The following is a 27,377-nucleotide window of genomic DNA, read 5'->3' as shown; positions in this document are numbered from 1 at the left end:
GCAAGATGTTATGGTCAACGGTATCGAATGCCTTGGTCAAATCTAAGAACACTGCACCACACAGATCTCCACTCTCCATATGCAATAGGACCTCATCTGCAAAACTGGTGAGAGCTGAAGTTGTAGACAGCTTGGGACGGAAGCCAAATTGTTCGCTTGAAATGAGGTTATTTGAATTTAGAAAGTCATAGAATTGAGAATGGACGACTTTTTCCAGTATTTTACTCATTGTTGGCAGAATAGAAATTGGGCGATAATTTGACGCATTTTTCCTATCTCCAGTTTTGAAAAGTGCAGCCACTTTCGAGCATTTCCATATTTCAGGAAAATTGCCAGTGCGAATAGAGAGATTCAGTAACTTGGTGATCGAGGGACAAATAGCACGCGCAACACACTTTAAAAGTGTCGCACTGATGTTGTCCAAGCCAATAGCTTTATTTGTCTTTAGAGAAAGCAGATGCTTGAGTACTGTTTCCTCATCAACTTCGTAGAGCGAGAAAGACTGTAATTTCGTGGCCGATCTGACTGGGAACATAGCAGCAGCTGATATTTTATTTGCAAGACTTCTGCCAATGGATGCGAAATAACAGTTGAGCACGGATGCAATAGAGGCTGGAGTGGTGTGTTCAACACCATCAACCACGATACATTGTGGGCTCGAGGATTTTGTCTTACGCGAAGACACCTCATTCATCGCCTGCCAGATCTTCCCTGAATCCCCTTTTGCCTCTAGAATCAAGTCACAATAATACCTGGATTTTGCTGCCTTGACTTCGCGATTGACCCTATTTCCTAGCTTCCTATAGCAAGCCCAGTGAAAAACAGACTTGGTTTTTACAGCTTTACGATGGTGAAAATCACGATCCTTCATTGCCTCGCTGATTTTATCATTCAACCACGGCAACGGAACACCTCGTATTCTTCGCCTTTTTACAGGCGCATGCAGGTCAGCTATTTCAGAGAACAATTGATTCCAAATAAACACGGCGTCGTCGATGTCTTCCTCGTTTTCAATAACGTGCCATGGAACGCTATTGAACATTCATTTCCATGGATGAGGCAGCAAATTGCAATGAAGGCATAGTTAAATGAAGATTCTCTTCCTGTAAAAAGTCAGCGGTCAAAACACAAATTATGGAAAGGGTTTGTGATGATTTTCATTCACATGGTTACATTTTCTTAAACATGTTTGCAATGCTGTTCATGCCACATTCTTGTTGTACTTTATCTACACAGATCTTTCAAAGATTTGCTTTCCCCTTTAACCTGCAGCCCTTTGTTGGAGTAAACTGCATATTACAGGGATATGTCAATAATAGTTTATGAGCATAAATTTACTTGTTTATGTCAAGTGTGGACAGATCATAATTGTCCTGATGCCAAGGAATCCACTCATCAAGGATGTAATTGAGCATCTGATAGTTCTGCCTGCATCTTTGTAGTTGACTTAGGCCACGCCCATCAGATGCTTCATGCCATAAAGCAACCGTCTCAACGTATTCTGCTTCTGCAAGGTAGTGGTTGTCTTTGAAAAATTTGGCAACATGAAAAGAGAGCAATTTCTCAGCATCTGGTACTGACTGCTTGTGTGAACCAACCAATGCTGCATGGGTGAGTCCCGTCATGGGGTTGCGCATGGCTTCATCAAACCTTTCATAAATGAGCTCACTGTTGTTGCCATCCCTGGTGTGCTTAGCTATTCTCTTTAGTAGGTGGTTGTGGTCTGCTCTTTCATGGTGAATGTCACCAGTGATTGGGTCCACCTCTGGCACATACACATACAGGCTGAAATCAACACCTTGATGTTTCCAGTGCTGGACATCACATCTGAACTGGTATGTGGCCACCACAGATCTTAGTTTGTCAAGCAAACTTTCAGGTGTATCCTTTCTGAAGGGGTATGGTGCAGCCCATCAGGGACCAGTTTCCCTCTAACAAATGTAACTGCATCTTCCAAGCTCAACATCTGGTTGTTTCTCAGCTCATGCAGTTGAAAAATAACCTCATGTGGGATAGCTGAATTTGGACGGGCCACAACTGGAAGACCATTGGCATCAACTGCAATCAAATTTATTGAAACTTTGTATGATTACTTGAAATGAGTCTTACTAGTTCGTTTAGTGTTAATTTCAAGTGCCATTTTAATTGAAAAGATCATTAAATATAACCATTAAACAAACTATTGCAACTGCACTTGACAGAAAACAATGTCAATTGACTTTGAGGATCTTTAGACTGCCAATCATCCTACAGTTCAACCCCTATTAAACAGCCACCCTCAGGGAAATGGATAGTGGGCCATTAAAAGGGGTTGGCCACTTAATAGAGGTAAAAACAATAGAAAAGCCCTCATCGGGACTTGATTACTGGCCGCCTACTAGGGTGGCTGTTTAGTAAGTGGCCACTGAATAGGGGCTTGACTGTGGTACAAAAGTACTTGTACATTTAGAAACTATGATCTAAAATCCAGGTCACAGGACACCAAAACAAAATAGTGGTCAAATGTGGCCTACAGTGTTTAGGACAGATACTATACTGTTATTACCTCCTTGCGATTCAAGCATCGGCAACAAAGTTGTTTCACTCATCTTGCTGACACTGTCACGAGCATCATGAGCTAGCTGCCAAATGTGCAGGGGGCGGGTCTCACCCCTCCTCCTTAACTGCTCAAACTCACCATCAGTACTGGTACCTACAGATAGCAGAACAAAAAGATATTCAACACAAAGGAGCTTCAGCAACAATGTTTGTGAGCCATGGGCAGCAACCAGGAGAGGAAGGTTCCTACTTGGTGCCTGTTATTGACTTTTTGTCAACAATATCATCAAATTGTAGACGCTACAACAAGGGATGGTCTTTTAATCCAGGCATAAGAATATCCTTGCTTGAATTGGTCGGCAAGATTGACAAAACCCAAACTGGAACAGAACAGACATGCTTCGCCTATTCATATCTTTTTTGTTCATTATGTCAAAAAAGAGTACATACCAACAACTTTGAGATGTGCCTTGGTCATTTCAATTTTGATTTTCTTGGTGAGATCCCTCACTTCCTGGTCTCTAATCCCTTTATAAGGCACATACTGGATGGGAATGGCGTAAGGTTTGCAGATGCGCTGCTCGTCAGCCACCATGAAAACAAGAATGTGTGTTGCGCAAATCCGCTTTTTCTTGAAGAGGTTTCGCAAGAATTGCAAGTAGCCAGGGGATTGTTTCAGCCACAGTCTCCAGTTAGGTGCTACTGGTGCTTGTGATTGTGAAGAATTCAAGTCAGCAATGAAAGTACTGATTTGCTCCTTGAAGAAGGTTGCCTGTTCCAACAGTGTCTGAAATTTTACAATGTCCCAATTAAGGCTTTTCAGAGTCTCAACTGTGGTGCTGGGGTTGTTGAACTTTGAACGAAAAGACTCTGCTTTTTGAAGACCATCATCAAGAAATGCAATGTCTTCCTCTAAGGCAGTAATCGGTGCTGCAAATGCAATAACTAAATCTTCCCTGCTGATGTTATTGTATTTAGTTATTGTTTCACAGCTGGATATTCTTGCTTCATACTCCCTCCGTATATCTTGCAGCTTACCATCCAGCAAATCCACGTCACCATTCCACTCTCTTCGCAATGACTCCTGTAAGGCTGCTTTCACATCAGTCCCATCAGCCTTTATCCAAAACCGACCCTTGGGGTTGCATTTCACTAATTCTTTTACTGCTTCTATCTGAAAACCAAAACACAACATGAACCAAACTAAAGAGGTGCTTACTTGTTACGCAAACAACAACAACTTTACTTATTTACTCATACATTTACAATTTTACAAAAACTACTCTGGAGAAAATCGAAACAAAAATGTCCATAACACAACACAATCACAAATTGACTGGTATTCCTTTTTATGAATTTGTACAACTGGTGTTTGATTGTTCATCTATTTTCCAAATAGCATTCCTCTATAATTTTATTTGAAATGTAAGTTTGAAGTTTCTTGCTAAGATTAAATTTATACAGACAGGTTATTTCAATTTTCATTCAAAATAGAGTTTGCATCCACAAACCGAATAACTAAGACATTTTGAATGAATAATTTTAGATTTTCTTCTTACCTGGATTTCCGGCTTGGTGCTAAATGGTGACTTCTGCATACTTTTATTCTGAGTTTGAGTACTTACACAGGGAACATTTACCCTTGCCTGAAATAAGAAGTATTATTATCTCTGTATTAAAAATTAACTTGTATCTATTTCCTATGAAAGGATACAAGGGTCATTTCTAATGAGTAATGTAATATAAAACTGGGACTTACTAACCTCGTGTTGAGAGCTACACACCTTTTTCAGTGAGGCCTATTTATATGTAGTCCCAACATAACTGTCCACTGAGAACTGTGTACAATATTACTTTTCTCCTGATTAAACACATTTTCTAAGTAAACTTGAACGTCAATGAATAACTTTTAATTACCTTTCTTGGGTTGCCTATGTCTTTCCTATCACAACCACCCCACATAGGCCCACGAAAGAGGCGCTTAAATTTGCCCCCACCGAACTCAGCATCCAAGGTGTCCTGCCACATCTTATAGTCGGGGGGTTCTCTTATCTAAAAGATATATTTAAATAACCTTATTCTCAGAAATAAAAACAAGAGAGGTGCTCTGATTGTTGTGCAAGAGCATCTGTGTAGCTATATACTGAATAAATGTAACAACAGCTTTGCCATGCAACTACATTATATTCAAGATATTTTCACATAAGCCATTAGTTACTACATAGAAACAAACACTTCCACAGACAGGGAGACTTGATGAGTTACCATTATGATAACCTGATCCAGGCATGACGATTTACACCTTCACTACCCTAATTTACCATGACCTTTTCAACAACCATTCATACAGATTATTGTACAAACCTGGGCAACATGTGTACAGCTGAAGAACTCTATGATGTACTGCAGCATCCCAAGGGGCATTCGGTTTAAATCCAAACTCGGCTTGCCTTCATCATTGTAGAGGCAGCTGCACCACTTGTAAACCAAATTGGGCTTGTCATTTCTTTGAAGCATTAGCATTGCTTCCAAGGACAGGGTTGCAAAATCTGCCGGATTGCTGTCAATTCCCACCTCTGTAGCTTGCTGAAGAAACCATTTGTTGAGCAGCATTCTTTGATCTTGTTCATGCACGTGGGGATGTAGAGCAACAATCAAATCTTTGAGGTGTTCTCGGAAAGAAATCTGTGTTAACAGTGTTAAAAGCAAATTATTTTTATCAATCACTCTACTGAAAGCCTTGAAAATCATGTCGACCAGTTGTGACCGTCCAAGGTGATCAATGGCATTTAACACATCAGAAGAGCTTTGCAGCTCTTTTTCTTCTTCATTAAGGACATTTTGCTCCCCTAGGTAGGAATCCACAGATAATCCATATTCGTCTTCTGCCTCATCAACACTTTTATAATGGCCTTTCATGTATACCACCACTCGTTGGCGGATTGATGATCCTAAAAAATATGAAGGGTAACAATTAGCACCTCAACAAACATGGAATACATAATAATTGTCATTCACTGACCAAAAAATCAGTGACACGCAAAGTGAAGTGAACTAAATAAATTATTTTTTATGTGCGACTACCAATTTAAAAGACATTATTTTTAGTCACTAATGAGTGATTGCATTTAGTGTCTTGTAACAACATTCCAAAGGCAAGACAACTAAGTGATATCAGACATAAAACTCCGCAAATTATCCCAAAAGGAAAACGTTCGATATTTCAGTATCAAACTTGAGGTATGGAAGTTATGGGTATTCAACCTTTATTTCTTAAGTGGACCTCCTCTTGTCAGCATACTATAAATTTGTGCTAGATTAAAGGATGCACCAACCCTCTCTGAGAAACTTTGTTCCAGCTGTCTGTTTGATGTACTCAGCAGCATCTTTCCAGTATTTTGACTTCGGATTTAGCGAAGGCCATTCACTTTTTGTTGGCTGCAAGTCTTTGTGTAAGGCAACAAACTGTACAAGTGCCACATCCTCTTTCCTCTGCCAAACAATCCTTTGCTTCTTCGAGTTAAATTTTAAAACTTTTGGCGAAGTATTAACTCCTTTAAGTCTTGTGACTAATCTTGGTTGTGGTACCTTTGTTTAAACAGAATTAATATTATTCTCAATGATGTAATATACAAAAATTTAATGCTTCGAAATCTTCAATTCTGCAAAATAAAAAAGCTTAAAATATACACCCCAAAAAATTTAAAAAATGTTAAAATTTAAAGATTAAGACTAAAGAATAAGGAAATCTGGGAAGAGAAAAACTGCACGAATAAACAATGTGACAAAACCTTCTGACCAGATGATTCTCTGGAGGGAAAATGCTTCACTGATAGGTTAAATCTCAAATTGTAAAATTAACCAAAAAATCATTTTACTAACCGGCTTTCCTGACGGAGAACTGCCGAAAAGAGACTTTCTTGAAGAACCAGTTGGAGTCCGTCTTTTTCTCAGCGGCTTGTTTGGTGTGTTCCCCGTTTCTACATGTAACCTCTTCCGATCCATATTAATAGACTCTGTTGATAAGAGGGCCGAAAAGAAAGATTTCCTTTCGTAAAAAACCTCACAGGCAAACCAGTCATCTTCAAATAACAAAGCTAAACTTATTTCCAATCGAGAAAAGTAATAAAATGGACGAAATGGCCCAAACATTGCGCCATTCAACGATTTATAACAATTATTTCCTCGAAAACTGCAACAGGAGAAGACAGCGCAATGGCCGCTTGGCGCCATATTTACGTAAATTTTGACCGTTTATTACTATGATTAAACCTGAGTACATTAGAATACATTTAAGCACATATTGCTTACTGAACTTTATACTAACAATTTTAAGCTTCATTGCTCAAATGTATTCACAAACGTAACGTAAAAGCTGGTGTGTTCTGACCTTTGTTCCGCTTACATTGGAACAACAATGACCTCGTCACGGCATGTTGCACAAAAACATAGCCCTGAATGAAAGAATATAAACAATGATTATTGATCAAGACCGGTTGAAGCAGTAATTGAAAACGTAAAGAACACGTGGAAAACAAAAATACTCACCGAGAGGTCGAAACAAAGTCAAAAATTGGACACGAAACCAACGCTTTTTTACGCTCCAAACATCCGATTTGTCGACGTGGTCATCATGAAAACTATCAGATTACACCAAAGCATCATGGGAAGTCCTTTCATCCCCCCCCCCCCCCCCTGGGTTGAAGCAGTAATTGAAAACGTAAAGAACACATGGAAAACAAAAATACTCACCGAGAGGTCGAAACAAAGTCAAAAATTGGACACGAAACCAACGCTTTTTTACGCTCCAAACATCCGATTTGTCGACGTGGTCATCATGGAAAACGATCAGATTACACCAAAGCATCATGGGAAGTCCTTTCATCCCCCTTGCTTCAAGTGTTCTGTGGTGTTCGACTGGAACATGAGACTCATGCGAAGTATGAAACGTGTTCATGTTTGAATACTGAGGCATACGTGAGGTTTTAAGGTATTCTAAACGACACACTTCAAGTGTTCTGTGGTGTTCGACTGGAACACGAGACTCATGCGAAGTATGAAACGTGTTCATGTTTGAATACTGAGGCATACGTGAGGTTTTAAGGTATTCTAAACGACACACTTCAAGTGCTCTGTGGTGTTCGACTGGAACACGAGACTCATGTAAAGTATGAAACGTATTCGTGATTGAATACCGACGCCAACGTGAAGTACTGAGGACCCATACCAAAGCTTGTATATCCCCCAAACTGTGTTCAAACTGCCGAGTGTCACACACTTTTAAATTCCTTTGGATTCCTAACAAAACCCACCCAAAAGAAAGAAATTACCAGGACAATATGCATGTTATCCCAACAAAAAGGAAACAACTGCCGTTATGACATCTTCATTTCATTTCAAATAATACTTTATTAATACTGAAATAATAAAACTTATGTTACTTGTTCGTGTATGTTTATTTTCATCAAACTATGGAAGAATTTACATTGCCAAGACTCTATGTTATGAAAACGTATAAGGAACCATCTGAGAAGTAAAACCTAAAAAAATACTATAACATTTTGTATCCATTTACTTCATATCTAGATGCTGCTTTGTTATGAAGTCTTTAAAAAACACTACAACATTTTTTTTTGCAAACTTTATAACTAGATGCTGCTGTGTTATGAAAAGGCATAATGAAGCATTTGAGATGCAAAGTCTAAAAAACCACTTCTATAACATTTTGCATGCAACTTTCTAACTAGATGCTGCTATATTATGAAAAAGCAGAAGTTCGGAACCATCTGAGAAGCAGTCTAAAAAAACACTTACATTTTGTATGCAAACTTTAGAACTAGATGCTGCTATGTTACGAAAGAGAATTAGGGATGAATTAATGAATTGCTGCTTTGCATATTTAGAGCGGTTTTCAGTTGAGTGTCGAAAGTAATTAGACAATTACTTTGGTTTTGCTTTTGGTTTTACTGCAGTTCGAGATTAGCTGAGAAGTCTAATCGGTAAGTAATTCGTTCTGGTTTTGGTTTTGGTTTTACGACACAATTGAAAACCACTCTAACATCATTATTATTTGGTTCAACAATTGGAACCCTCTTAACATTACCATATACCTTTAGAGGTGTCTCACACAAAAGGGATGTAGTGCATCCGATTTAATCTGTAGACATTGTATGTAAACCCCATATCAAATTAAAACTTATAGAGCTGGCTATCAAACTATACCAAGGACTTTCAAATAAAATGAATTGCCAAATTTTTCTAGACATTTTAGTGCTGGCATTCAAATCATTATTATTATTATTATCTCATTTTGAAAGCTACATGTACAAGTCAAAGTGAACTTTGTTCCTTGTTAATTTAATTTGTTTCTCAGTTTCTGGACACAAAACACTAAAAATATTGCCTGTGTGTTGCCATATTCAATCGCAGTAAAAAGTTACATAACATTTCCAAAACAGGATTAAAGAATGGTGGAGCGATCATTCAAAAATCACTCTCAGAGAAAAAATATTTCAAAAATAAAAATTAACAGACATGGATGATAAACTAGCTACTGTCCAAAATTTGAGGCAGACTCACTTTGACTTAGCTTTCAAAAAGTGATTTGGATGCTCGCACAGAGAAACCCTGAAAAATTTGATAATTCATTTGATTTCCAAATTCTTGGTATACATGTACGTGTGGATTGATAGCCACCTTTATTGGCTTTAATTAGACATGCTAAATGGCGTGGGTGCAAGACACTCTGAAAGATATAGGGTAACCTCAAGACAAAGAGCTGAAAATTCAAACCAAGACCTGAGATCAACACTAAGTGTTGACAGGATTGATGACCAAAAAGTTTTACAGTCACATTTGGAAAGCTACACTGTAAGCACCTGGGTTTCTAGTGCATGTAAAAACATACTTAAGATGCCTTTGAGAGAAGAGAGAGTTGTGTTGCACATTAATCAAGTTTACAGTGCAAACAAAGTATGAAAGGATGTGAGGGCCAGAGTTTGTGGGCTTAAAAACATTAAAAGCGATTCAAGCAACAATGTTCAAGGTTACAGATTATGTTTCATTTTGCACTGACAAAGGTAGGCAAGCTCTAGAAGCCTTTCATTTTTTGCTAGATATGGTGCAAACTTTTTATGCATTAATTAATCCAATCAAAATTTGAGTATCAAATTCAATATTGTTCTGAACTTTCAGCTCTTAACCTGAAATGAGTGGCTAACAGTCACTTTGAACAAACAGAATGAACTGATTAGATAACTTCATGTAGACATGCAAACAAATTCCTCCTAAGGCTAATAACCTAAATGAGTAATAAAACTCAATTTTCAATATTTACCTTTGGAAGGAATATGGTTAGTACAGTGGAACCTCGATTTAACGAGCCTCTATATAACGAGGTCCTCAGTATAACGAATGATTTTCATGGCCCCAGTAATAGTAGACTATACAGAAAAGAACCTTGATACAAAACCCTGTTATAGTGAACATACTTTGCCAATTCCTTGGCACTTCATGATATCAAAGTTTCACTGTAGTTTGACATTACTATAGCAAATTGTCTTGAAATTTGTAGTGGTCATCAATGAAACAGGGTTTACATGTACCTTAATATAATGTATATATAAAATAACAGATGACGAACTGATCAAATGTAGATTTGACTTGACATTTTATTACTATTTAGTTTTGTACTACACAACTTGTGTGCAGTACTCATCAGATAAAAATTGCCAAATGGGAATTTACATCATTACACTGATTTGAAATACACAAGCGACCATTAGAAATGTGATAGCTACAATAAGCGAATGCTTTTACAAAACAAAGGAAAGCTGGAAATTAGGAATAAACTCTGTTATTATTGAAATACAAGAGAAGATTTAAAATTTAAAATTTAACATTTAACATTTTTCAGGAGGAATTTGTTTGCATGTCTACATGAAGTTATCTAATCAGTTCATTCTGTTTGTTCAGAGAGGCTAACTCAGGTTTACAAATAATAAAGTACTTCTCCCAGAGGCGTAGGTTACATCGATTTGAAGCGGGCCTACATGGGGCAGCCTCCAAGTGACTTTGACAATAAATCAAAGTTCAAAGTCACTTGAAAGATTTTAAAGCAAGCTGCCCCATATAACCCCACTTCAAATCAATGTAACCTATGCCTCTGGGAGAAGTCCCTTTGTAAACCTGAGTTAGCCTCTCTGAATAAATGGAATGAACTGATAACTTCATGTAGACATGCAAACAAATTCTTCCGGAAAAATGCTAAATTTTAACTTTTAAAGCTTCTGTTGTTACACAATAGTAACAGTGTTTATCTATAATTTCCAATTTTCCTGTTTTTTGTAAAAGCGTTCACTTATTGTAGCTATCATATTTCCAACGGTTGCATGTGTATTTCAAATCAGTGTAATGATGTAAATTCGCATTTGGCAATTTTATTTCATGAGTGCTGCACACAAGCTGTGTACTACGAAACTAAGTAGTAATAAAATGTCAAGTCAGATCTACAGTTGCTCAGTTCGTCATCTGTTATAATCACGCTCTAGTTTACTACTGAGCACTCTGAAAACAGATATACAAATCACCTTGTTTATATATAAAATATATAGAGACTGACTAGTGAAATAAAAGGGACCACTACAGATTTTGGTTCAGTACTTGTCTTTTCTTGTTCGTTTAGGCATACAACAACCTGACGGGCAATTTGTCGGGCGTTTTGATTATAAGCGCATTTGAAGCCCATTTCTGCCGCAGGGGGAAAGTATAATTGCTTCCTTCGAACATAAATCGACTTACATACTGAATCAGAAAGTAAACAAAATGAGAGAGGCAAACATTAGCTGCTGAAGTGATCGAGTTTTAAACGAGACTAAGGGTTTAAGGCCTCAGTTTGATGCCACACTTTGTTAACCATGTTTGAGAGCGTTGTGTCAAAGTCTGCCACCAATTATTTTCCGTTTGCTTCACCCAAATACGAGGTTTTCCATCAAATTCGCCGACCAGGCCGAATTGAGAAGATACTAGGAGCTGAAATTCGGGTGATTAAGCGTCTCTGACTGCCGGTATTCATAGTTGACCGGAGGTATTACTATATAGTTGTTTGTTTTCCTCAGTTTTCATACTCTTGGATTTTTTAATTTCATCTTCCAGTCTTTCTTTCATCGCTTGATTAAACAATTTCTCGATGCAATTTATCGAGGCTTGATGATAAGCAATAGTATCCGAGAAATATTTACATGGCCCAAACTACAAAGGACGAAATCCTTGATGGTGTCGCACATCTGTCACTCCCAGCCTTTCCACTAATGTACCTATGTACACGTCTTCAAGCTTCAAAGGTTTCTTGGCATCAAACCTTTGCACCATTTTCGGGACAAGGTCTGACGATAGCACGTAGCCTACGCCGCCACAAACGTCAGGATATCTGGTTTTATTGTACTCTTCCACGGACACTGCATACTTTCCCTCACGGTGAGGTTTCCCATTGTACCTCACGTATCCGAGATACAGCTCAGTTTTAGGTGTGTCTGGGTTTCCTAGATAGTCCATTAGTCTGTAAGGATTGACAAAGACATCGTCGTCAGATTGGATTTTTGAATTTCATCATCCAGTCTTTCTTTCATCGCTTGATTAAACAATTTCTCGATGCAATTTATCGAGGCTTGATGATAAGCAATAGTATCCGAGAAATATTTGCATGGCCCAAACTGCAAAGGACGAAATCCTTGATGGTGTCGCACATCTGTCACTCCCAGCCTTTCCACTAATGTACCTATGTACACGTCTTCAAGCTTCAAAGGTTTCTTGGCATCAAACATTTCCACCATTTTCGGGACAAGGTCTGACAATAGCACGCAGCCTACGCCGCCACAAAAGTCAGGATATCTGGTTTTATTGTACTCTTCCACGTACACTGCATACTTTCCCTCACGGTGAGGTTTCCCATTGTACCTCACGTATCCGAGATACAGCTCAGTTTTAGGTGTGTCTGGGTTTCCTAGATAGTCCATTAGTCTGTAAGGATTGACAAAGACATCGTCGTCAGATTGGATTTTTTAATTTCATCTTCCAGTCTTTCTTTCATCGTTTGATTAAACAATTTCTCGATGCAATTTATCGAGGCTTGATGATAAGCAATAGTATCCGAGAAATATTTGCATGGCCCAAACTGCAAAGGACGAAATCCTTGATGGTGTCGCACATCTGTCACTCCCAGCCTTTCCACTAATGTACCTATGTACACGTCTTCAAGCTTCAAAGGTTTCTTGGCATCAAACATTTGCACCATTTTCGGGACAAGGTCTGACGATAGCACGTAGCCTACGCCGCCACAAAAGTCAGGATATCTGGTTTTATTGTACTCTTCCACGTACACTGCATACTTTCCCTCACGGTGAGGTTTCCCATTGTACCTCACGTATCCGAGATACAGCTCAGTTTTAGGTGTGTCTGGGTTTCCTAGATAGTCCATTAGTCTGTAAGGATTGACAAAGACATCGTCGTCAGATTGGATTTTTTAATTTCATCTTCCAGTCTTTCTTTCATCGTTTGATTAAACAATTTCTCGATGCAATTTATCGAGGCTTGATGATAAGCAATAGTATCCGAGAAATATTTGCATGGCCCAAACTGCAAAGGACGAAATCCTTGATGGTGTCGCACATCTGTCACTCCCAGCCTTTCCACTAATGTACCTATGTACACGTCTTCAAGCTTCAAAGGTTTCTTGGCATCAAACATTTGCACCATTTTCAGGACAAGGTCTGACGATAGCACGTAGCCTACGCCGCCACAAACGTCAGGATATCTGGTTTTATTGTACTCTTCCACGGACACTGCATACTTTCCCTTACGGTGAGGTTTCCCATTGTACCTCACGTATCCGCGATACAGCTCAGTTTTAGGTGTGTCGGGGTTTCCTAGATAGTCCATTAGTCTGTAAGGATTGACAAAGACATCGTCGTATGTTTTCATTACAAACTGAAAGTCGCAATATTTTGCCGCCCATTCCAGACCCATTTGTGTCTTCAGTGTTAGATTTTGATAAGTGTCTCTCTGTGCTCCTCGTGCTAAGTCATTGTACATCAAGTTCTCAGCTTTTAAATATTCATCCTGTGTACTGTCTTTCGCTTGACCGACAAGAAACATTGTTTTCCATCTTATGTTCATTGATGGATCGCTTGCCCATGTTTTCCGAATAACTTTCCTTCTATCAATATTGTCTGAAGCAGTTGCAACCAAAATCAGAAGGAATAATGTTTGGGCGCATCGCGTACGGGATGTTAAATAGGTTCGGTGTGGAAGAGTGACTTCTTTAGCTGTTGAGAATGGAACTTTTGCAGCCGGGCTAAATGACTCTTTCTTGATGGTGAGCGCAACTTCCTTTACAGCCGCCGGGCTAAACGACTGTTTGTTGATGGCGAGGGCAACGTTCTGTGGAGCATCTTGCGGTGTACCAGGTGAAATGCCGCGATGACACAAGTCGCTTTTCTGCAAAAAGGAAATGATGACTGACACGGCGAAAACGACGGAAATCAGCAATGCAATGAAAAGCCTTGAGTTTCGTACATGTGTCACCCGCGACAGCATTCTGACTTGCTATAACGTTTTGTAATAGATTACAAAGTTATATCTCAGCTTGAATTTCGCTGTTTTAAGGATCGTTTTGTCGCGAGTGCCTGGTTTTGAAGGTTCGCCACTGCGCGAAAAGCCAAATATTCGGGCCCGAATTCGCTCGAATACGGATCGGCGCACGCCGCGTATGCCACAATGTTCTGACGTATTCGATTACGACTGACTCGAAATACACCTGGAAGATTCTAGACGAATCCGGCCTGTTTTTCCGTATTCAAATTTAATACTCGTGAATGACTCGAAGTGTTCGAATATATAGATTTAGCCAAGCCTAAAAGCGGAGCTCGTCAGTTATTTTTTGGAATGTTGTTACTAATGAAAATAATCCAACATGTACATGTGTGTGAAGTAAACTGCGAGCGATTTTATAGTTTCAGCCCGAACTAGGACTACATCAGCAGATCGAGGTGTAAGATGGTGTGATGATGAAAATAGAGCCATGATTTCAAGCATTTCAGGGGAGCCACCAAAAATGTTAATCACATAACATAACTGTCTTCTGTGCTTTTTGGTGGCATTTCCTGTTCTTTCTTATTGAGAAAGACAAGACATTGTCATTAATCATTATATTCTTTCGTAGTTAACATGGGGACTCCCGCACAATAGAAGTTTACACATTTTTTTGTTGTTGTGGGGTATGACTGAAATGCAGTGGTTACAATATACTCAGTCCCCAAATTTCTACCACATGAAATCTCACAAAAATACCAAAGTAGTATACACATGTAAAAAGTTAAAAAGTTTTGTTTTCTAACTTGATCCCCAAAGATAGTTAGCTATCCTCATTTTTGTATGGAGTCTCCTCCTGCTGAAAGGGTTTGCACCATCTCTCAAAGTACAAGTATAAGCAAAATCACTCTGGCATGAACGATAAATATGATATTTTGTTGCTGATCATGAATACTTGCATTGGCTTCTGATAATAATTTTATTATTCAATTCCGATGTGATTTGTTCTTTTTCTCGACTGAGATTGTGGACTACAGGAGCTGTTATTGGGTTCCATTAATTAATTTTGCTATGATTAAATTATACCAAGAATTATAAGTAAGCTATAAGTAAGTTATATTATGTACGTGTATTTTGTCTGCACTACACAACCAAACACACTCAAAGATTATGAGGCATAGGTACATTTGTCAGAAAAAGCCAGCATATCAAAGATATGTTTTGATTGACACATCAATTAAAGATCATTTACAGCAAAATGAATAAACAATACATCAATAGTATCCTGCATGCACCAAAGCTGGACATGGGGTTATAAGGCAATCATTTAAACAACAGATTGAAATAATTTATAAATTAGAGAACACTACTTGTACAACACTAGGGAACAAATTAACCTTATTGGACATTGCAAATGGCAAGGCTGTCGGTAGAATGTCACAAATTTCTCAACTCTTTCTTTCTACAAAAAAATACTAATCCTGCAACTTTGTTTAAGACTCAGTTCTCCATTTCGTGTTGGCAAAATATTAATTTATGCCATGCCTAATGCAGGTTATCACAAAATTGATTTAAGAGCAACATAAACCACGCACAATAAATATCATTTTTAAGCCAAAAAAGCAATTATTTAAATAAACCATGACATGATGAGTAAATGATCTCTAAGAAAAACTGATTAATTTAACACACACTATAAATAATTAGTTAATACATTTATCATTACCATTATCATAGGTGTTTCTTAATAATGTAATACAGTTTATCTGTCACAATGTTGCAGCTACAGCTGTATGATATTACTACACACAGTATGGCTTGCAGAACCCAACTTCCAAGTCAGTTTGTTCAATGAACTTAGTGCAGAAATTATTAAGGCATCAAGTTGTCTGTGAATATAGAGAGACCAAACAAAGCATTACAATCTTAAGGAATAAGTTATTGAACTCTTTTACATGTATGTACAATGTATGTTCCATTAATATTGGGGATCTCTCAGAAGCTGCATCTATGATGATTTAATTTGCTCCCAGTGCATTTTTTAATGGAACTTTTCACACATTAATATCTCTGTCATGACAGTGGTCTCTGTGTTCTACAACAATTAGTACACAAGAAAAATACACTCAGTAAGATATTGTTTACAATAAAAATCAATCCCTGTAAGCAGTCATAAGGACCTTGAATTTATATTTCTTTAGAAATATCTCACCTGGCCATGGTTGCTTTGAAAATCTTTGATGTTTTAATCCAGGCTGTCCATGTGTACACTGTTCGTGTATTGACTGACAGGAACAGGGATGTAATCATACTGTATTTTGCTGCTACTTGAACACCACTGAACATACAAAGACATATCAATTATAATTCGTAACCAACATATGACATTCCTTTCATTGATATACAGTGTACTTCATTGCTAGTTGTTTACGGAGTGTCTACAGTAGTGAATCAAATGCTAGGGGGATGGTACCAAAACTTTTACAGTGGCAGTTCTGTCCTGAGATGCAAAGCAAACATATATAACTGTTATGAACTTGGCGACTTGCTTTTGAGCGCACATGCAATTTGCTTTAAACAAGAAACTGGAACATTGCAGTACAACAATGTGTAAAGTCCCAATCGAAGGGCCATCCAGGCTGTTTGGTTGTACATATAACTGAAAATCAGACTTTGTCACGATAAATACTGATGTTCTTGCTGACTTAATCTGAGTGTGCAGTTACAGAAGATATTCACACCCAACACCCATTCATGGCCAGTTATTAGAAATTCTAAAGTAACAGGAGCAGGGAGCTCTTAAAGAAAAAAAACCTCCATGTGGGGTATGAATATTTTCTTGAAGAAAACAATGTCTGAGAAATCATTAATTACAAAATATGCTTTAAGATATATCTTACCTGGTAAGACCAACTTTCAGAAAGTTTTGTAATCTAGACTGGCTGGCCAGTTCATACATTTGACAAGTTGACACTGGGCATGTTTGTAAATTTGTGCGCTTCAACATCACATTACAATGTACGTGTAGTAGCGTAATGGTCAACTGAAAACAGCATAATTTGGTTAATTAATTTACACCGTACATTATTTGGTTAGATATCTCTATCTCTATCGTTGCACACTAACAGATGACTATTAAAATTAATTTACAGAACATATTGGCAGCTAAATCATAACAAGTAAAAAATCGAGCATGAGCTATTTACATGTACATGTAACAGCCCTCACCTCAGAACTGTCATAGATATAATATATTTTCAAACTCGCTGAAATTTCAGATTATTCAATATCAACATGCACGTACATCTTTAACAGTGTGTTTGCTTTACATTCACTTTACACACAACTGGTATCCACCATAGGCAGACTTTTAAGTTTGCCTTTGAAAATAAATTGCATCAACTTATGCATCTTTCATTACCTATTCTTGTGACGAAATGGCACAAAATCCAAGTACAAGAAGTCATAAGCATAAAACCAACTTAATTACCTGGTAATGCTTACAGCACCTCTTACTGTCTGCATGTGCCGTCCATAAACTGGTACTGCCTGGACAATACTCATTATTTTTCTGATCACATCTTTTAAAATGTCACTGTTATATAATTTGTCCTGAAAAGGCAAATGCATGAAATGTTATGCCTTTGGCACTCACCACATACCTTTACATGATGTACAGTGTACACCAAGTCATTATCGACATTCACAATTCTTTTTAATTTCATTGTAACTTTTTTTGTAACTTTTTGCAGTGTCATTTTCCCTCACTAATGAAGACAGGACTTCTACATTAGGTGGTAATTCTCTATGAATTCACAGGGAGTGAAAACAATTAAATGGTGACTAACTTTAGCAAAGGAGGCATCCAAATGTCAGATTTTAATGTTAAGTTCATAACTTTACATTTCTCTGTGTGTGTGTATATATATATATATATATATATATATATATATATATATATATATATATATATATATATATATATATAACAACTCAATGATTGCACCTGTAGAATGTAGGTGTGCTGGTGGAAGAGATGTTCTGAACTTTCTGAACTTTTTCCCCTCACCTGTAATAAGATGACTAATATGAATTGCAATTCACAACCAACACCAACATCAGGTTATACTGTATACACATGTATATTTTGTTGTCTTCTGTTATCTTAAAAAATAATAATAAACCTTTAAAACCCTCCATAAAGTTCACACTCATTATAACACTGCTACATGTAGTGCTGTTTAACTGGAAAACAATTTAACTGAAACTGTTGAAACAGCTCTGTCAAAATTGTGTCTAATAATTTAAAAATACTTAACACTGAAATGAATCTAATTCTTTACTTCAAAATTATTCTCCGGTAATGCCTATGGGCCAATTACCCGCCTGCTAAAAGGTCCTAAAGCAAAGCAAAAGGAAATTAAGAAAACCACTGCTTTTTTCCTGAAAATTGTATCGACTGAAAACGATGATTAAACACTCTGAGAGTGCATTCTATTACCCTGATGAGATAAAATTTTATGAGAATAGAGAATTCACAAAGTTATATCACAAACGAATTGGTACTGGACAGGACAAAGGAAACAGCCACGAAGAAACTGAAACTTTCTTCGATGAGCAAAAAAGTAAAGCACAACAAAGAAAACAGTCAGTGACATTCAGTTAATAAGTTAGTCAATCAAAAAATTAGTGTGAGGAAGGGAGTAGAGAGAGAGGGTCAGTGGAGCGAGGAATGCACTCTCACCAACTAAATTTTGAATGTATATATGTAAAAGTTATGTCTATTACCAAGAAATGGTCAGGGCATTAGAACTTGTACGCCCTAAATTTATCTAAGTATGTAAATGTCATTTTCACTCTTCATTACCGAGTAAAGCTCTTAGCATTTTTTTTTAATCAGTACTATCTCACTTTTATGGAACATTTCCATAAGTGTAAATACCACACTGGGGAATAATATCTCATTAGGAAAATAGGGGCCATGACGGTACTCCCAACCAAAAGCAGTGGCACTAATAAAATGAAATAGCAAATCACAATCGAAGTAGAGTTTTATTCGCCGACAGGGTTTACATGTATAATTGTCTACTTGACATTTCGACTACAAGCATTTCACCAAACCGAACTAACTGGACAACAACAAAATAAAACGAGGAAATCTACATGATAAACACAATATGCATATCATTACAGCTGAGTATCAAACAGCAAATCCCTTCTCAATGAAGGATGACCGAATAAAAGAAAGGATGAAGAAAATTCGTTTCAGCTTGCAGTGTTAAAGTTTAACAATTATTCACGCTTAAGCATAGATTTGAATATCACAGTGTGTATTTTTGCGGACGGCTTAATTTAGCTTTGCAGTCATTTTATCGGCGGTAGCTTTAACAGTCTTCAACCAAATTAACCTGGAAATTCCCCCCCCCCCCCCCCCCCCAAGCATTTCGCCAAACCGAATAAGTTGAACTAACAAAACGAGGAAATACTTTGTAGTCACAAGATGTAAATATTCACATAGGAACGTCAAAAGTAAATTTAGCAAATCCTGTTCGCTTCGGCTTAAAATGGTTTGTATACCTATCATGGTTTAAGAAATTTTTGTAGTCTAGCTAGGAAGCGGTTGTGCCAACTATCACAGAGAAAACTTCAAAACTCGCCCGGCAGTGTTTACAAATACAGTTTTTTTTTTTTTAAACGTGACGACGAAACTCGAGACGAAACATGATTTGTTTACAATGTGCAACTTACAACAACCTCGACAAAGCCACTCACGCGTTATTGTTATGAGCGAGATTAAAACTATGTAATTTATAAAATGCCTCACAGCATGGCTTCAAATAAGGAAGACTTTAAAAAGGATTCCTATTGAAAATAAGCTTATCTCGCCGAGGCAACTTCATAATTTCCATAGCAAACGCCACAACAAAAGTTACTTACCTCAAGTTGGCGACTCACTGCGGCCAATGTAAATCTTCCAGGGAGAAACTTGCAGCAAAAGTTGTGAAGACTGAACCGAACTGATCTAATCTTTTCGATAGCTCAACGAATCAACCACTTTTTTCCGCTGTGTTTTCTGTTTTGCAATTACTCTAAACACACAGTTCTCAAGTTCGTCACCTGATTTTAATCATGTGACTTTTCTTGCTCGGCTGCACAGCATCTCGACGCGCGAATTAACTTGAGCAGTTCTGTAGTCGTCGGGTATTTCGTCTCCTTTCTATAGTCCTCGTTAGCTTTGCTTCACGGCTTTGTTCCGTATTATTTCTTCCCCTTTCTCTAGTCCTTGACTCGCTATAATTCACGGCATTGTTCAGTATTGTTTCGCCTCCTTCCCCAGCGCTGGCCCGCTCTCTTTCACGATCTTCTTCGCTACTTCTTTGCCTGTAAATTCTTGCTTTCTGTTTCTGTTTTATACTTCAGTGCAACCCCATCTTAAAAACGTTAGATCAACCTCCGCTATCATTTGTTGACATGACAAATAGAAATGAGTTTTCTCTTCTTTAAAAATCCCGCCATAAAAAGATGGCATTCCTCGGTTCCCCAGTTTGCGTTGCCGCGAAGCTCCTCTCCCCCTCCCCCAGAGTCTGTACGGACGGCGCTCGCTCGCTCGCTCGTACGGTGACGTCATAACCAAATTTTCTCGGCTTGATAAGTTTACCAAAATTTCTAAGGAATGAGGCTCTGCTCGCGCGCCTTGGGCGCGCGGGAGCTCCGCTATAATACACAGAGACATAAAGGGTGTGTTCGCAGTATTTATGCTATTTTGCGGATACCGATGTGAAACACTTGGGTAGAATTTTCGAACAGACACTGAACCAATAATTTTAAAACGTAAAGCTACAATCATGGACAAAAGTCTTGGGACAAATTTGCACTTTCGGTGCTTTTGCGCGCACGCCAGGCGCGAATACTACTTCACCTGCCTAACCCCGCTCCCAACCCCCCATACAATGTTGAAAACTACTACCTTCGATTTTTTCCGATTTTCAACATTGTATTGGGTGGGGAGGGGGAATAGTAACGCGTTTTCAAAAGGAAAGCAGCGCTTTTTTCCAACTCCAGTAGTAAAACACAGAGAATTCCTTAAATTACACAAGTGTCCTGAGGACTTTTGTCCACGATTGTAAGTTCATGACAGGAGTTTACTGTGTAGAGTTCCTTTTTTTTCTTCCTTTTATAGGTCTAGGAGCCATGTTCAGGGACGGCGACCGTAAGCGCACGCCATCTCTGGTACATATGGGACAAATTTTCTGTTTTCAGAACAAACTGCGCAATCGCATACGGCACACGCGCATACATGCTGCAAGAATTTTTGCTGATGTTGCGCGGGGGAAATGATGTCCGAAATTCGTGAAATTTTTGATGCTTGTGACCCGCAACTCAACACGTTTATGTCTGTTGGAATTTTGTTTAAGTATTTTCGTCGAACGCTGTTCCAATTTGAGTGAAGTAAGACAGTGTCGAATTGAGATATGTCCCGCTTTATACATCACCGACCAAGTTGTGTTCCGCTGTTAGAATTTTTGCTGATGTTGCGCGGGGGAAATGGTGTCCGAAATTCGTGAAATTTTTGATGCTTGTGACCCGCAACTCAACACGTTTATGTCTGTTGGAATTTTGTTTAAGTATTTTCGTCGAACGCTGTTCCAATTTGAGTGAAGTAAGACAGTGTCGAATTGAGGTATGTCCCGCTTCATACATCACCGACCAAGTTGTGTTCCGCTGCTTCTTTTACAAGAGCTCCGCATTACTCCACTCTAAATTTCACATATGTTGAAGATTAACAGGGTCTTAACATCTTTTCATAACACAGCAATAATAATGATGATAATAATAATAATAATAATAATAATAATAATAATAATAATAAAACTAGCTGGATATATTTAGATATAGCAGCGTTTCAGGACTTCAAAGTTTCCCTCCAGACTTGCCAAACGCTTGCGAGGATTTCGCCAGAGTCTGTCGCGGCCAAAAAATAAAAAAAATAAAAAATAAAAAAAAAAAAAGTAAATGCAAGTTTCAGTTTCGCCTGAATTGCAAGCAACGCTTGATGTTTCATCAAGGCCCAATAAGTTTACGTCTGTAGATACTCCTCAGTTTTGTTTCTGTAAAAATCCAATAAATTGCTTCAGTTGTCGATGAGTAAGAGCGCCCGCCGATGCGTGCTTTGTACAGTCAATAAAACATCACAAATTGCATTTCCGCACTTTTAATTTGTGTGAAAATGTACATCGAACTCATACAATATCTCTAGGTTTTAAATTTGTTTAAGGTTGATATATGTTTGAGAACATATTAAAAGCCTAGCTGAAAATATGTGAATACGGTGGAAACAATCCGCAAAGTTACGAAGACGCTTTCTTTGATCAACTCGAATAAAGATTTCGATTTTGTAGGTTGAATTATCAAAACTCCTTGTCTATTTTATTTTCGCAGAGTAAAATTTCACTACGTTGAAGAAACATAAGTTACATGATGCTAGTAGCCTTTTGGCGTTGGTGAAAATTGTTGCAGCATCTCCACACAGAAAATAACCAAAGAAATATTTGTCGAGATTTATTGACAATTGAAAACATCGACTCGGACTTGAAAGTGCACTCGTCAGACTTTCATTTTAAAAAATTTGCAAACTCGTTAAACAAGCAGAAACAATAAGAAACTATCAAAAACAGGTTTTGGTTATGATTAAGCTTTGTTCGAAAAACCCACAAATTAACTCGATACTGTGGAGGAGCTTACGCGCACAACTAGCGCGAGAAGATATTATTCATTTACAGCGCAAAATTGAAGTCTTGTTTTCGACCATGGAAAGCTCACCTTTTCCATTAGCTCGGAGCATAAAACTGCTTATAAGCGCCCTGGTTCTTATTCCCTGCCTTATTCCCTGCCATCGCCGTGAAAAATTCGCAAGAGAATCTCGCAACTCTGACCATTTGATCACGCAACGTGACAACATCCACGCGAGAACCCACGACGTGTGCGTGGATTCGTGCGGATATATGTCGTCAGGATGGCGCAATTCGTTCTAAAAATAGATAAATTGTCCCATAATCACAGGTGCGCGTGTCCCCGATTATGGCTCCTGATAGCTCCAAGAGTTAAGGTGACTCACTACAGTTTTGATGGAGTATAAGCGCCCAACTTTCAACTCTTTTGAGAGATGTTCCAAGAAGTATCTCCTTCCTCTAATTACTGTTTGTTGAAATGTTTTACCATATATTATGTCTGAACACTTAAAACGTAAATAAATAGCCAAAATGAACGACCGAGTGCTTAAGAATGGACTGGGCACTAGTGGGTGCACGTTTCTCTCAAAGTCTACTTTATTGACCCTACCTCAAAATTTCAGGGATTAGAATTTCACTGTGACTCAACGTTTATGGAGGTAAACGTAAAGTAAAATAAAAATCTGTAAGACAGTTTTTTTCGTTAACTAAGAGAATGTGAAATTTTGCCTATTTCAAAAATAGCTCAAATTTGTCTTACAGATTTTTTTTGCAATTTTGGCTCTGAAAGTAGATGTAGAAGTAGAAGTAGTACTTAGTTCCTTTGTTAATTACAATTAAAGAACTAAACGCTCAGAAATTTGTGTTACTCCTACATTAAGCAACACTGAAGTTTCTTGAAACATTTAGTAACCCCTAACAGTTCATTTCCTTTTCCTATCTGTTTTAGCTTATTAGCTGCTTATGTGCTTTAATATTGCTCTACCTGAGTGAAGGCTATTTTTGCTATGGACTTCAGAACTTCTGCATGTGCTATTTGTAGGATCAAATGTTCTTTTAGACGGCAAAGGGAATGTGAAATTAGCTGACTTTGGGTTATCAAAAACAATTCAGGTAAAAATAGTGAACTGTATGTAGTAATTAGACTCGTGTACTGTATATGCCTTCGTCGGTCCAAATTTAACAGTGGATAATGTATATGGAGCCCGAAGTTCTTTGTTCTGTTTTTTTGTTCGCTTTTTTCGTCTTGACCGGGCATAAAACACAATAGGAGTTTACTTTGGTCTGAGCATCTAGCCTTGCAGTTTCGTAATTTAGACATATTTACGCAGAGTGTATGAGCGCAAAACAAAACATTATGCACGGGCGGGAACTTCTCAACATATTAACTGGTGGTACTTTTGTTAGCTCCCTTGAAGTTTGCCCGGCTTCATAACAATTTGGAGTCTCCCCTCATTAACTATGGTCAGTGTTGACAAGTCCCACTAAGAGCCGAATAGCTACCTCCTGCTGATAGGCCATGCCAGCGGAGTTGTTGCTGTTGCCAGCTGGACTCAGTTGATAGGCGTAAAACGTCCGAGCGCAAAGACGCAGATTTGAATACGAGAAGGAGTTGTATTCAACCTTGTTAGCTTAGAAAACCTCTCGCCAGTATTGTATCTATTCCACGTGATACATGCCGCTTATTTTCGGAAAATAACCACTTTTCGTGCAATCTTTTTTCTCCAGAAAATTGGAAGTGAAACAGATTTCAAATCTGCTCGGGGTACTTTGTATTATATGGCACCGGAGATATCCGGGGGTCAAGGATATGGACGGGAAGCGGATATCTGGTAGGCTTAAAGGACAAACACTGCTTTTCCTTTCCTTTTCTCGATATTCGTTGGGTTGTCCACGAAGAAACAAACACGGGAAAAGAAGATAGGTTTAGTGCATTCCTCGTCATGTAAGGTTTTGCTCGGAGCCATTTTAGCTTGCAGCCTCGTTCCCAGAAACCATTATTCTTTTAGTTAGCACTACAAATGTGGAACTCTGAGCGAAATCAGAAGCTGAACCCCGCTGCATTAATCACAGTGGTTACTCTCTTTACTCATGTTGAAAGACGATCATTAAATTTGAACCTTTACACACAATCAAACTACACCAAGAGTTGTGTTCAGTCACCACTGACCGAAAATGAGCATTGTCAGACCTGGGGAACGTAATTGTTGTAGTTTTGGTGTGACCTCGCATGATGTATCAATCGCAAACTTTAATTTACTATTTTGATGGCAATATAAGTTAGTTTAAGGTATGAGTCAATGGGTCGAAGCTGATTTTGTGAGTTCCCAGTAATTTGAAACTGTAACATTCGTCAAGGTATGCAAAATTCATGTTTTAACTTCAAAATGTGTGGCGTTTTTTTTTTAAAGGAGTGTCGGTTGTACAGTTATCGAAATGCTGACCGGAAAACCCTCTCTGAGTTATTTTCAAACAGAAGCAGCCAGGTCTAAAATTGCTTCAGGGCCCATCGATATCATGACTCTGGTGCCTCTGAATGTATCACAAGATGCAAGAGCGTTTATTGGGGCTGCCTTGAAGTGGTTGGTAATTGTTAATAGCAGAGTTAAACAAGTGGTTATGTAGCTAAAGAATGTATGGAAAAAAACATTGCAAACATTGCAAAAGGACGAAGGCAGGTGTCATTCAAACGGTGTTATTAAAGTGACATCACTACGATGCAGAAGCAGAAGCGGTGATTAGAAATTTGGAAAGTGAATATAAGTGTTGTCCGACCTTTGAAAATTGTGCTTACTGTAAGTCGTATTGTTTGTTTTTGTAGGAAACCTGACGAACGACCATCTTCCCCTGAGTTGCAACGCTACGCGTTCGTTACAAAATGGTAAGTAATAGTAACCAGTACTGGACCTACTGGAGAACAATTCAGGGAGTAATCGCGCAATTAATTTTAAAATCGGACAAGCACGCAGCCTGAGGCCGATTTGAGATTACATTATTTGCAAAAAACTTCGGACGTAGAAATTTCGGACGATTAATTTTCGGACACTTTATCTCATTTTGGACAAATTTCGGTCAGCAATTTCGGACACTGTGATGAAACATAGCTAAAGTAAATTTACGCCTACAAAACGCGAATTACACGGACGCTTAAAACTTTCGGACGGTTTTATTTTCGGACGCTTTTTTTGTCCGAAATTAAAATCGTCCGAAATCTTTGCAAGTAGTGTACGAACATGATTATTATCTAAAACTTACGGCACAAGCACTAATTACTAATTAATCATATCAATAACAGATTTCGAGATTAAAAGAGTCTTTTGAGGAATTTAAGTCCGATCTGTTTGCGCCTCATAATTGTTTCGACAAAAAAGACCGATTTTCCCGTACTAAGAAATTCGCATCTCCTTGGTTTGACGCAGCTCGATTTCCGCTTATTTAACGAGTGAAATTCAGTGCTGTTTTGTGGTTTTTGTGGCAGCCAAATTTTTTCAATGGCGGTCTCGTCCAAAGTAGTTGAAGAAAGGTACTGAGAAGGAAGAAGAAAAAATTAAAGTACAGGAAGTAGGCAAAGAGAAACTCAAAACCCTTCAGAGAACCGATTTAAAATATAAAATAATTTCCTGTATTCAGAGCGTTATAAAAGGTAGAACATTTATATTCGGCGCAGCCTAACTTCATCAGCCACTACCACAAAAATGTGAGTGATAAGAAGGGTTAAATCATGTTCATTAAGACTCGAGGGGGCTAAAATAGTGACACAAAAGTTGGCTTATTCGATTTAAAAATGTCCACCTTTGGACGAACGACGAGCATATCCACGAAAATACTGAAGCATTGGACAAACAACCAGCTAGACAAAGTCTTACAAGTATCTCAACTGAAACCGCAACAAAATTGGTTTGCAAAAACAGCTAGATCTCGTATTTCGTAGCTAGGCATGAAAGAATAAAAACTATCCGTACTCCAGTCTAGTCATTCGACAAGTTCAAATTCAATGCACAAGAAAGGCGACAAGCCGTATGTTTTATCATCCCCGTTAATTTCCTGACTGCAACCATGAGTATGCAAATTCTATTTTGCCGAAATTTTGAGATATTACTCACCCTGTTTATCGTTAACTGCGCCAAAAACCAGATAAATAAACAATAGCCTCCATTTGGCGCGAAAAAATATGTTGGGATATCTGTCCGCGGACATTATCCTGAACGTGCTATAACTTCAACTTCTATCGTTGATAAACGGAACTTACCATCAGGGGTCAAGGAACTACCTAAATGAGTTGGAATTGACTTTACGATTGTCTTTGTCTTTTCTTTTCTTCCTGGTCAGCGTTTAAGCAAAGACTCACAAACCTATCGGATCATAACTCTTGGTTCATGATATTATGAACGTTAACTTAGTCTATTTTGTTGTTTTCTCAGGTACCCTGTAACCTTTATATAAAGTGATGTAGCAAGTGTTCAGTTACCCAAACAAAATCGTTAATGGCGCAACTTTCCCCAACTTGCCATTTGAGTAAACGAA

At 38.1% G+C, this 27,377-nt stretch overlaps 2 protein-coding genes and 1 long non-coding RNA gene across 3 annotated transcripts in view; 1 reads left to right on the top strand and 2 right to left on the bottom strand.

Annotated features, from left to right (window-relative positions):
- LOC110045306 (mitogen-activated protein kinase kinase kinase 2-like) overlaps positions 1 to 27,377 on the top strand; it is a 42,196-nt gene that overhangs the window by 13,429 nt on the left and 1,390 nt on the right. The window contains exons 8-12 of the mRNA XM_020750905.2: positions 23,896 to 23,966; positions 24,582 to 24,685; positions 25,265 to 25,435; positions 25,675 to 25,734; positions 27,275 to 27,377. The exon at positions 27,275 to 27,377 is cut by the window's right edge and continues 1,390 nt beyond it. Of these exons, the coding sequence (XP_020606564.2) occupies positions 23,896 to 23,966; positions 24,582 to 24,685; positions 25,265 to 25,435; positions 25,675 to 25,734; positions 27,275 to 27,296 (428 nt within the window). The 3' untranslated portion in view covers positions 27,297 to 27,377. The remainder of the gene's footprint in view (positions 1 to 23,895; positions 23,967 to 24,581; positions 24,686 to 25,264; positions 25,436 to 25,674; positions 25,735 to 27,274) is intronic.
- On the bottom strand, positions 6,295 to 7,165 carry LOC149107707 (uncharacterized). The gene is made up of 3 exons (XR_016208955.1): positions 7,087 to 7,165; positions 6,929 to 6,992; positions 6,295 to 6,554 (listed from the first exon to the last, which is right to left on the bottom strand). It is a non-coding gene; the product is annotated as an uncharacterized LOC149107707 (long non-coding RNA).
- On the bottom strand, positions 13,012 to 18,280 carry LOC149107706 (beta-1,3-galactosyltransferase 5-like). Its single transcript, XM_089296074.1, has 5 exons — positions 18,194 to 18,280; positions 17,615 to 17,736; positions 16,337 to 16,462; positions 15,935 to 16,013; positions 13,012 to 14,031 (listed from the first exon to the last, which is right to left on the bottom strand). Exons 2-5 carry the CDS (start codon positions 17,686 to 17,688, stop codon positions 13,012 to 13,014), a joined length of 1,299 nt encoding a protein of 432 aa, XP_089152200.1. The 5' UTR covers positions 17,689 to 17,736; positions 18,194 to 18,280.

This window comes from Orbicella faveolata, unplaced genomic scaffold, assembly GCF_042242905.1.
Source record: "Orbicella faveolata isolate gen_17 unplaced genomic scaffold, um_ofav_v1 contig_26, whole genome shotgun sequence".
NCBI classification, from domain to species: domain Eukaryota; kingdom Metazoa; phylum Cnidaria; class Anthozoa; order Scleractinia; family Merulinidae; genus Orbicella; species Orbicella faveolata.
Note: the sequence above shows the minus strand (reverse complement) of the source record. Positions and strands in the feature narration are given on the sequence as shown.

Bases quoted from the DNA above. Each gene is read 5' to 3' on its own strand.
- LOC149107706 (XM_089296074.1), bottom strand. From the start codon at position 17,688: ATGAGTATTGTCCAGGCAGTACCAGTTTATGGACGGCACATGCAGACA. The intron at 16,463-17,614 runs GTAATTAAGTTG...TTGTATGTTCAG, and splicing joins GGTGCTGTAAGCATTACCAG to TGGTGTTCAAGTAGCAGCAA. The intron at 16,014-16,336 runs GTGAGATATTTC...CTATATTCACAG, and splicing joins TTCAAAGCAACCATGGCCAG to ACAACTTGATGCCTTAATAA.